Below are 12,212 nucleotides of genomic sequence, written 5' to 3'. Positions count from 1 at the left end.
GAATTATTCTCAAAGTTGAAAGATGTCCTTGGGTTAAATTAAAAGTCCTACCAAAACCTGAGGGGGGGGATGGGGAGCCTTTGTCTCCACCAGTTCCACTCTACTCTCCCCTGAAATCCTCTGCCTTTTGAAAGCAGATCATTTTCGCTATGACGTTGGATGCTACAGGCATCTGTCCGTGGGCCAGCAGGGACCTCTGAAGCCTTCTTGGTGGCCTGGCTTATTTCCCCCGCCCCATTCTGTGGCTTTTCTAATGGACTTTCAGAAATTCTATAATCTCATAACTTTCCAAGCTCTACCACTTCCTTAATTTTAAGAATTTTAATTGAAAGTATAAATTAAAGGTGTTGTTTGTAGACTTAACCACCCAATGAAAGCCCAGCTATCATGATAAATCCCTGACTGTTAAGCAAATGATGCTGGTCATCGCAGCTTCAACATCTGTTTTCTGCCACTTGACTCTCTCTGCTGATCTCAAAGTTTCCTGGCTTTTCCTCCCTCAGCTCCTTGTCACCCCTTTGACGTCCTGTGTAGTGAACTGGTGACAGAAATTGTTGTTGCCCTTCTCCCCACAACATCACATACGAGTTTCCAATTTTATTACTACAAGAAAAGTGCTTTACACTGGTTCTTCTAAAAAGAAAAGAGTTTAATCCTTATAACAACCCATTCAACTGATAAAAGAAACAAAGACACAGGTAAATTAATTAACTTGGCCAAGTTCACAAAGCTAAGTGACAGAGCTGAGACTGGAATCCAGGCTCACTGGGGCAAGACTGTTCTCAGTCACTCCTGTGTGTTAACTCCATTTAATGCTGAAAAAGCCGACTATGAAGGGTCTGGATGTACTCTGTATGCAGACATAAGGAATTTACTTTTTATCCTGAAGCCAAGAGAACTCAGAGTTCTAATGAATGACAGCAGAATACTGTACTGATCATGAAGTAAAGGGAAGTGAAATCACAAAGACTGAGAGAAAAGGGGAGATCAATGTCTTAATGTGGCCAGAGATAAGAGTAGAGCAGAAGAGTCAAAGAAGTAGAGTGACATAGGCTGTGGCTTAAGGAAAGACAGCGAGGTTTAAAACTTAAGTGGTAGATTAGTCATAAGTATTTACAATGTCAACGGGGTAGCCAATTTAGAATTTATCAATTTGTTCCACAAAAATACAAATGGAAAAATTTCTTTTTGGTGGTGGGGGAGAGAACATGTGTATCACAGTCTATTGTAACTGTTACAAGAAAAAAAGGAAAAGTTTCTGTTTTAAAAAACCCTCATGACCCATTTTAAGTGTTATCAACAATCTGAGATGACAGGAAATACATGATGGGCTAATTCACGTCACTGCATGTGTAGAAACTCCAGAAGTTAATGATAAGACAATAAATCTGAAACATTTAACAGATGAAAAATGAACTTACAACCTTTTCTACATTAGCACTCACTATGGCATTTCCTATAGCTATAACTTCTTAAAAAAATAACAGAAGTCAGACAGGTATGACTGTATTTATATATATCTATCTCCAGTTATTTCTCAAAATCTCCTCTCCCTATCTGAAAAATAAATGCTTTCAGTTATGGGACAGGGCTCAAAACAAAATTTTCCAAATATGTTTTTGCACATTATGAGTTCTAATCTGTAAACAGTAAAAAAAAGAAAAGAGATGATCTCACGTGGCACACATGAACGATACAGCTTGAATTGTAACTACCACCCAGATTAAGAAACAGAACATAAACACACCAGAAGCCGGGCTGTGCAACATTCAGTAACTACTCTGCCCTTCTCCAAAAGTAATCACTATTCTGACTTCTAAAACCACAGATTAGTTTTGTCTGTTTCTGAACTTTACACAAATGGAATTATACATAATAATATAATTACATATATAGTAGGTATTCTTTTGTGTCTGGCTTCTTCTTTAAGGGTGTTTCTGATTTATCCACATTGTTGAATGTAGCAGTGATCTGTCAATTTCCATTGCTGATAATTTGCCATTATATGACTGGAACACTACCCTACATTTGTATTTTGATGGACATTTGAATTATTCCTAGTAAGAACATTATTGTCCATGGTTTTGGGGGCATATAATTATACATTTCTGGTAAGTATACTCCTAGGAATACACCTACTGTATCATAGGGTATTTCTGTGCACAGTTTTTTTTTTAAGTTTTTATTTTTTAGAGATGGTCTTGCTTTGTCACCCATACTGGAATGCAGTGGCACGATCGTAGTTCACTATAACCTCAAATTCCTTGGCTCAAGCAATCCTCCTGCTTCAGTCTCCCGAGTAGCTGGAACTACAGGTGCATGCCACCATGCCTAGCTAATTTTTTCATTTTTTGTAGAAATAGGGTCTCACTATGCTGCCCAGGATGGTCTTCAAACCCCGGCCTCAAGTGATCCTCTGGCCTCAGCCTCTCAAAGTGCTGGGATTACCGGCATGAGCTGCTGTGCCTAGCCAGTGTACAGTTTTTAATAGATTCTGCCAAACAGAATTTGAAATGATTGTGTCGGTGTATACTCCTGTCAACAGTACATTAGAGTTCCCAGTGTTTTTCATCCTAACCAATGCCTGGTATTTGTTAAGCTTTTCAATTTTAGCCATTCTAGTGGAATATAGTGATATCCCACTGTGGTTTTTATTTGCATTTCTCTGAAGACTAATGATGACAACCACTTTTTCAAATATTAATAGCTAGCTGGACATCTTCTTCCAGGTCGATGTTCAAGTCTTTTGCCCATTTTCTATTGGTTTCTCTTTGTTTATCTTACTGATCTGTAGCTCTTTGTAGAACCTACATCAGGGATTGGCAAACTTTTTCTCTAAAGAGCCAGACAGTAAATATTTTAGGCTCTGTGAGCCATATGGTCTCTGTCACAACTACTCAACTCCTGTGTAGTGGCATGAAAGCAGTCATAGGCAATACATAAATGAATGAATGTGGCAGTATGCCAGTAAGACTGCATGAACAATAAATTTTGAAATCTCGTAAAATTTTCATGTATCACAAAATATTATTCTTCTGATATTTTTCAACTATTTAAAAATGTATAAACTATTTTTAGCTCACAAGCTATACAAAAACAAGCAGTCAGGAAGATTTAGCCCACAAGCAGTACTCTGACAACCCGGGGTCTAGATAAAGATCTCTGTCAAATTATGTATGTCTTCTCTGGGATTTATCAATATTGTTATGCATTACAATGAACCAACTTTTGGCTTTGCTGACATTCTCTGTTTTGAATGTTTGTTTTTTTTTTATTTCATTAATTTTTGCCCTTGTCATCATTTCCTTCTTCTGTTTTCATTGGTTTGCAAATATTTTCTCCCATTCCATAGGTTGTCTCTTCACTGCCGACTGTTTCCATCACTGGCAGGAGCATCTCAGTTCAATGCAATCCAATTTATCTATTTTTGCTTTTGTCGCCTGTGTTTTCTGGGGTCACATCCAAAAAACCTTTGCCAAGACCAATGTCAATAAGCTTTTCCCCTCTTTTCTTTTAGTAGTTTTACAGTTCAGGTGTTATGTTTAAGTGCTTAATCCATTTTGAGTTGATTTTTGTGTGTGGTGTATATAAGAGATAAGGGTCCGATTTCATTCTCCCACATGTGGCTATCCAGTTTTTCCAGCACCATCTACTGAAGAGACTATGCTTTCCCCATTGTACATTCTTAGCATCAAGAGAGCCAGGAAAAATCTGCACTGCCTTTTCTTTTTAAAGAAATTCTCTCCAAGTATGACAACCAATGCATAACTTTTTAAAAGCCTCAGAAGTCACATACGACTTCTGCCATACTCCATTGATCCAAATAGCTCCAAGCCCGCCCAGATTCAAGAGCAAGCGACATAAACTCCACCACTCTCAGAAGGATAGTCAAAGAATCTGGAATCTGGGAGCTGTTTTAAAACTCCCCCTTTGTTTTAAAAGGCTCTTGCAGTATTTCCCAGATATATCTTTTATTGAGTATTTATTCCAAAAGTGTTTTCAATGTATGTTTGTGTAGCAAACCTTCAGAGGTCTTATGTGATAATTTTTATTATGCCTCACATTTTGGATGCATATAGATTGTGTGTATTCAATGTCCTTTAACACCTTAAAAAGATTACTCTATTGTCCTCTTGATACCAGATTTCTCAAATCAACACTTAGGTTCAATCCAATTATTTTCCTTTTGTAGGTGATCTGCTCTTTGTCGCTGGACGCTTTTAGAATTTTTTTGTCTTTGATATTATATGTTACTGCATATATAATTATATATTATTGTATGTTACCGTAAATGGACCTCAAGGTGGGTTTTTCCTTCTTTCACCTATTTAACAGTCTGTAAGTCCTTTTAGTCTAAGGTGTTCTACAAGTCTAATTCTGAAAAATGTATCTTAATTATTTCTTCAAATATTTGCCTCTTCCTTTCTCTCCTCTAAGATATCTATTTATCTAGATAGTCCTTCTACATGTACCTATCATATCTCTTAGATTTTACTCCATGTGTTATCTTTCTTTATCATTTAATGCTGTATTCTCAGAGAATTACTCAATGTAATCTTCCAATTCATGAGTTTGCTCATCAATGGTATACCTTTCTCTGGCCAGGCACAGTGGCTCATGCCTGTAATCCCAGCAATTTGGGAGGCCCAGGCAGGTGGATCGTTTGAGCCCAGGAGTTCGAGACCAGCCTGGGCAACATGATGAAACCCCATCTCTACCAAAAACACAAAAACTAACTGGGCATGGCAGCACATGCATGTAGTCTCAACTACTTGTGGGGCTGAGGCACAATGATCCCTTGAACCCAGAAGGTCGAGGCTGCAAGGAGCAGAGACTGTGCCACTCCACTCCAGCCTGGGTGACAGAGGGAGAGGCTGCAGTGAGCAGAGACTACAGTGAGTGAAACAGCACTCCTAACTCTTAGGGAGAAACAGCACTGGGAGCAGTCTTTCTAGATTGAAAGCTACCAATCTGGGAGTTCCGAAGGGGTGGGAAGAAGAGGTAGAAAAGTGACCTCTGGTCATTGTAATCATCTCTAGCCAGTACTTGAGGGTACATTTCCATATGGAGGAATGGCAAAGGAGATGGGGATAAAGACAAGACTACGTATACATGACATCTTTATTTTCTGACGTCTGAATCAGAGAACCTACAAGGGGAAAAGGGAAGAGTATGGGGAAAAAGGAAGAACAACTACCCTTGCAGTAATTATCAGAAGTATGAACAGAAAAAAATAAACACCAAATCATGAAACCAAGCTATATTGAGAGGCACAGTATGCTCCTTCCTGGGTGATCTGTTCACCCAAAAAAAGGACACCAACACAGAGGAGAAACATAATTCGGGGTCACAGAATAGAGACATCTTCATCAGAAAACATCCTGAGAGAAGAAAAGTGAATCTTCCAGATGCCCCAGATCATACCCTTCCTGTCACTACTACTACTACTACTCAAAATAATAACAATAGCTAACATTGAGCTTTTACAATATTCTAGTCACTATTCCAGGGGTTTTACAAGTATTAGCTCTTTTAACCCTCAAACAATCCCAATAAGGTAAATACTCTTATTATTTCCATTTTACAGCTGAGGAAAATGAGGTTCAGAGAAATTAAATAAGTTTCCTATAGTCATATATCTAGGAAACATAAGTTTTAGAATTTAAACCCAAGCAGTCTGGTCTAGGAGTTATGCTTTTAATTGTTTTGCTGTATTGCCTCGACCATGTTGATATTTTTTAAAAATTAGCAGACCCAGAAAGTACACAGGATTTTAAAATTATACAGTAAATATTTACATACCTTGTACTGTAAGCTCTGCTTGAGCTTCAATTGTCTCATTCCCATTATCAGCTATACAAAAATAAGTCCCAGCATCATCCTCAGTAACATCACTGATCTCCAGGCTACCACCTGCCAGCAACACCAATCTTTCAGAACTGTGTTAAAAAGAAAGAAAGAAAAAAGACACATTTCAGTACTAGGAAAATAATACCTGAGAAACTCTCCACATAAAATAGAGAAAACACTTAAACAGTATTATTATTTATATAGCTATAGATGAACCAAGACTAACATAAAATTATCAGAATTTAATTTAGTCTAATTTGCTTTGCTCATATTTTACATGCGTAAGTATCATAAATACAAATCAAACGTTACAATGAATTATCCCTGACACTTCTAGTTATTCCCAAAGGGGTATTACTCTTAGAACCAATTTCAGTTCCTTCAGCCCATCCCTGTCTCCCTATTCTGGCCAGTTTTTTTTCCAAATTATGTAATTTTGAAGTCTGGAATCAATCTGAGAGTTAGTTACACCACCACAGCTGTGCTACACTGAGATTAGTAACAGAAAGAAAACACAAAGAGGGCAAAATGTTAGATTCAAAACATTAAGTCAAGGGGTCACAGTGCCTACTGAAAGTTTCCCTATGGTAGCTTATCTAGGAGAGGGAGGAAAAGAGGAAGGGAAGAGAATGGTTGCCAGACAGCAGCTCCCTGGGTGTGGTAGCTGGGCACAAATCAGTCACCGTCATGCCATTATCAATCAGGATGTTAATGAATACTGGCCAACTCTACAGAGTTATTTAAGTTGATTTAAAGAGAAACTAAAATAATCCTATAACACTGAAGAACAATCAATATTCTGATCAAATTTGTATAAAGTGAACAAATTTAGTTAATTTGGAGAGTTATTAACCAAATCAGACATATAAAGGTACTTGACATAGGGCAAGAGATGCAGTTAATTCTAGAGACAAGTACCTAATTAAAGCTGCTACTTTAAAAGTCACTTTCATAGATGACATAAATTCAAAATACAGTACCAAACACAAAAATAAATGTATACATATATTTTTATTTTGAAGTTCCACATCCAAACTGGTTTCCACAGGTTAGACTTTTCTTCCAAATCTGAATACTGTTAAAAAGTTCTGATTATAATTTGGCTTTTCATACAGAATTCCTTATAGGCTGGCCTCAAACTCCTGAACTCAGGTGATCCACCCGCCTCGGCCTCCCAAAGTGCTGGGATTACAGGAGAAACCCCGTGTCTACTAAAAATACAAAAATTAGCCAGGTGTGGTGGTGCATGCCTGTAATCCCAGCTACTCAGAAGTTGAGGCAGGAGAACTGCTTGAACCCGGGAAGCGGAGGTTGCAGTAAGCCAAGATCATGCCACTGCACTCCAGCCTGGGTGACACAGCGAGACCCCATCTCAAAAAAAAAAAAAAAAAAAAAAAAAAAAAAAAAAAAAAGATTTCCTTATAAGGGTAATAAAAATCAGAGGAAATGACTATACAGTCTTGGCCACATTCATAATTCTCATTCTAGGTAAACGAAGTGCTAGTCTGGCTTAAATTTCATTACATTGTAAAGTCTAGGTAATTAGTCTTCCTGAATCTGATAAACATGATTAAGTTTCTTGACATAGAAAGCCGAAAGCCAGAATCAGATCTGGTGACTTCTCCAAGAAATACGACCCTGCAAGGTCATGACTAACCTTTATCAAGCAACCTTCCTATCAGAAATGTTTTAATTACACCCTTAAATCCCAGGTTTACCTGATGAAACAGAGAAGCAAGATATTATATAATGGAATAGAGCAGGAATGACTGGGATGAAATAAATGGAGAGATAAGACAGGTCTTTGATGCCTCACAAAATAAGAAAAATTAACAAAAATTAAAATCCTACACTTTATACCTGGATAAAATTTACTAAGTTTCAGAAACAAAAAACTTGATGTTCATGAAATGAAAAATCAGCAATGTATACATGATACCCAGCTGAGATGAACAAAATTTGAAACACTAGTTGTTATTTTTGAAAGCAAGATATAGTAATTTATATCTAATAATTATACTAAAAAATATTGTTGATACTTGATATGCCTGATATTTGGCATACCAGTAGCGTAGCAGTCAGTCTTTCTTCATGGGACTGATTTTACTCCCTTTAAAAAAAGCCTGGAAGAATTAATGTCCATTTGCTTGGCAGAATTAATTCATTAAACTAGTTCATGGCTCACAGTAAAAAGACCATCAAGCCTTTGGAACTCCAAAATTCAAAGATGCAAAGAAAAAAACCAATGTGAAAAAATATATACAGCCAATGGACTCAAGTAAACTCAGTGTTCCTGCACATAAGGTATCCCTGAGTAGTCTAGGGTCAGTCTGGAAGAGGCTGGTGTGCTAAGGAGAACTTTTCTTTTTTGACCAAGGGGAAAGGCTTTGAAAAAAATTATTTCAATAGGTTTTTGGGGAACAGGTTGTGTTTGGTTACACGAAAAAGTTCTTTAGTGGTGATTTCTGAGATTTTGGTGCACCCATCACCCAAGCAGTGTACACTGCACCCAACGTGTAGCCTTTTATCCCTCAGCACCCCCCCACCCTTTCCCCCGAATCCCCAAAGTCCACTGTATCATTCTTATGCCTTTGCATCTTCATAGCTTAGGTCCCACTTATGAGTGAGAACACAGGATGTTTGGTTTTCCATTCCTGAGTTACTTCACTTAAAATAATGGTCTCCCATTCAATCCAGGTTGCTGTGAATGGTGTTATTTCATTCAATTTTATGGCTGAGTAGTATATATTTATACCACAATTTCTTTATTCACTCATCAATTGATGGGCATTTGGGCTGGTTCCATATTTTTGCAATTGCAAATTGTGCTGCTATAACATGCATGTGCAGTATCTTTTTTTGTATAATGACTTCTATTCCTCATTATAGATACAGGAATGGGATTGCTGGATCAAATGATAGATCTACTTGTAGTTCTTTACAGAATCTCCACACTGTTTTCCACAGTGGTTGTACTAGCTTACATTCCCACCAGCAGTGTAAAAGTGCTCCCTTTTCACCACATCCACGTCAAGATCTATTACTTTCTGATTTTTTGATTATGGCCATTCTTGCAGGAGGAAGGCGGTTTCGCACTGCGGCTTTGATTTGCATTTCCCTCATCATTAATGATGTTGAGCATTTTTTCATGTTTGTTGGCCATTTGTATATCTTCTTTTGAGAACTGTCTATTCATGTCCTCAGCCCACTTTTTGATGGCATTGCTTGTTTTTTTCTCACTGATTTGTTTGAGTTCTTGTAGCTTCTGGATATTAGTCCTTTGTCGGATGTATAGATTGTGAAGCTTTTCTCCCACTCTGTGGGTTGTCTGTTTACTAATTATTTCTTTTGCTGTGCGGAAGCTTTTTAAATTAAGTACCATCTATTTATCTTTCTTTTTTGTGTGTGTTTGTTTTTGTGTTCAGGGTCATGAAGTCTTTGCCTAAGCCAATGTCTAGAAGGGTTTTTTGAATGTTATCTTCTAGAATTTTTATGGTTTTAGGTCTTAGGGAAAGGCTTTTGAGCAGAGTAATGACACAATCAGACTTCTGTGAAGAAACAAAAGAAAGTGGGAAAACACTGAAGCAGAAGTTTGATTATATAATTACATGATCCAGAATTAAAGAGCAAAAGATTAACTATGGCTGTAACGATAGGGACAAAAAGAAAGCAAAAAAGTATTGACTACTCTTAAAAAGTTGGATAAAGAAGGTAAGGAGAGAGATTTACTCATTCATTTAACAAATATTTATTGGTGTGTCCATATGTGTCAGGTAGCAGCTGGGGATATAGCACTGAGCAAAAACACAATCAGTGCTGTCATGCACCTCAAGTGGGAAACACAGACATAGAAGATAACTCTACAAAACGGTATAGCAAAAGAACCTGCCAGGAAATTAGGGACGAGGAGAGATTTTCCTGACAAAGTAACCCCTAAGCTGAGATGTGAAGAACGAGTAGAAGCTAACTAAAATGAGGTGAGAAAAGTATTTCAGAAAGACAGACTAGCACATGCAAATTAATTGTGGCAGAAAGGATCACAGTGGTTTGGGGATCTAAAAGAAATCAGTGTGGCAAAGTGTAAGAAAAGAGAGGAGGATGAGGATGGAGCCAGACTCCATAAGGCTTTGAAAACCGTTTTAAGAATTTGGGTCCTTAACCTAAGAACAATGGAAATCCATTAAACATTTTTAAAAGTGGGTAGGGGGTTGAGAGTGCTGTGGGAAAATGAGAGCTTTGAAAAGACTGCTCTGGCAGGAGTGTGAAGGTGTATCTGGAATGAGGCCAGAGTACAGGTGGGAAGAACAATTAGGAGGCCACTGCAGAGACTGTAACTTAGAATAAGGCACGTGGTTAATTCATGGATGGATTCCAGAGACATGTAGGAGGTAAAATCTTGCAGATACATTAGATAAAGAAACTGAGAAGAAAACAGATGTTAAAGACAACTTCTGTAGGGTGGTAAGAATGAAGAGAAAACCAAACAAGAAAACTGTTTAATTTAGTTTTTTGTTTGTTGTTATTTGAAAGAGAGTAAACTTTTTCAAATCTGCATTGAAGAGACCTTTTTCTTCACTGAGATTTCTATTTTTTCATTTGCTTCAAATGTGTTTATAATTGTTCACTGAAGTGATTCTTTGATGACTGCTTTACAATCTCTGTCAGATAATTCTAAAATCTCTGTCACCGTCTTTTCTCCTTTCAGCTGAGGTTTTCCTGGTTCTTGGTATGATGTATTACGTTCAACTGAAACCTGGATATTTTAGGTATTATGTTATGACACTCTGGATCTTATTTAATCCTTCTGTTTTAGCTCTCTTCTTCTAACACCACACTAGCAGAGAAAGTGGGTGGGGGGTGGGAGTGCTGTCTCATTACTGTCAGTTCAGGTTTCCCACTCAGCCTCCACTAACATGTAAGTGGGGAGGGGTTTCCTCATTGCTTCTCAGCAGGGTTGGGAGTTCCAGCACCCCCCTAGGCCTCCGCTGATGCCTCCCTGGGTAGAAGGGGTAGGACTGTCTCATTATTGTTCCCCTACATGGTCACATGGTGTTGACACCACGGAGGGGGCCTTGCTACTACATGATGGTAAAGCCTTGACTCTCCACTGGGCTTCCTTTGATACCACCCCAGTGTGAAGGGAAGGGTTGCCTCTTACAGCTGGATGGGGTGAGAGTTGAGGCTCTCCATGTGTTCTCTACGCCTCATTACTGCCTGGCTAGGATAAAAGTCTTGGCTGCCTACTCCAACTTTGACACCACTTAGCAAGGAGGCTGAGATGCCTCGCTACAACCTGGGAAGGGTGGAAATCTAGGCTCCTGGCATGGTCTTTGACTGGCATGGTAGGGTGGGGCCACAGTTTCCTCTGTGGTGTTTGACTGGAGTAGGAGTAAGTACAGTCTAACAGCTTTTGTCTTGGTGAGATGCCCTTTTCCTGCCCCTTTGGCTAGAGAGCACCTTCTGTTGAGGCTTTTTTTGTTTGTGCCTATTAGGGTTTCCAGGTTGCTGGGTTCTTTAGCTCCAAGTCTGGCACATATGAGGCAAAACACAGCTCAGGTTCCTGACAGGGTCTTGTGGGGCGGGGGGGAACCTGAGCCCACAGAACTAACCACCAAGTTGGCTGGGCGCAGTAACGCACATATGTAATCCCAGCATTTTGGGAGCCCAAGATGGGTGGATCATTTGAGGCCAGGAGTTCGAGACCAGCCTGGCCAACATGGCGAAACCCTGTCTCTACTAAAAATACAAAAATTAGCTGGCAGTGGTGACACATGCCTATAATCCCAGCTACTCATTTGATCCTGGGAAGCGGAGGCTGCGGTGAGCCAAAAGCACACCACCACACTCCAGCCTGGGCAACAGAGCAAGACTCTGTCGCAAGAAATATAAAAAAGAACTAACAATCATGCTGTTCCTTGGGTCTCAAGCTCCCTAGCCACTCAATCTCAATTTTTCTCTCTCTACCTTTCAGAGTCTTCTTATGTTTGCTTCACATGTAACATCCCGGGTTTTTGGGTGTATTTAGCAAAAGGAATAGGGAAAAATATATCTACTCAATTTTCCTAGACGTGGAAGTCTTTCATTTGTTTTTTAAATAACCCTATTTTTCTACCACTGTCAATTGTAATAATATCAAGCATTTTAACCTGTTCCTTTGCAGGTAAATGATAGATCTGGGGTTCAGATCTATCATTCCACTAAAAGATAACATTATTTGACTACTAAATTACATTTTTCTGTCAATCATCTTGAACATTAGCATTTATATTTTCCGGATTCTCTCCCTTTAAATTAAAACTACTTAGTGAATGGGATCCATTTCGACCCCCCTCTTTCATTAGCTATGATTATTGTAAATCTGA

General features: G+C 38.6%; 1 protein-coding gene across 15 annotated transcripts in view; it reads right to left on the bottom strand.

Annotated features, from left to right (window-relative positions):
* The window catches only part of NEO1 (neogenin 1), a 265,604-nt gene that overhangs the window by 162,376 nt on the left and 91,016 nt on the right, over positions 1–12,212 (bottom strand). For all 15 annotated transcript variants that reach the window (XM_045395695.2, XM_045395702.2, XM_045395705.2 and 12 more), the window contains exon 5: positions 5,803–5,939. In XM_045395695.2, coding sequence (XP_045251630.2) covers positions 5,803–5,939 — 137 coding nt within the window. The remainder of the gene's footprint in view (positions 1–5,802; positions 5,940–12,212) is intronic.

The sequence above is a fragment of the Macaca fascicularis genome, chromosome 7 (genome assembly GCF_037993035.2).
Source record: "Macaca fascicularis isolate 582-1 chromosome 7, T2T-MFA8v1.1".
NCBI classification, from domain to species: Eukaryota; Metazoa; Chordata; class Mammalia; order Primates; family Cercopithecidae; genus Macaca; species Macaca fascicularis.
The sequence above is the reverse complement of the archived record's forward strand: the minus strand, read 5'-3'. Positions and strand labels throughout refer to the sequence as shown.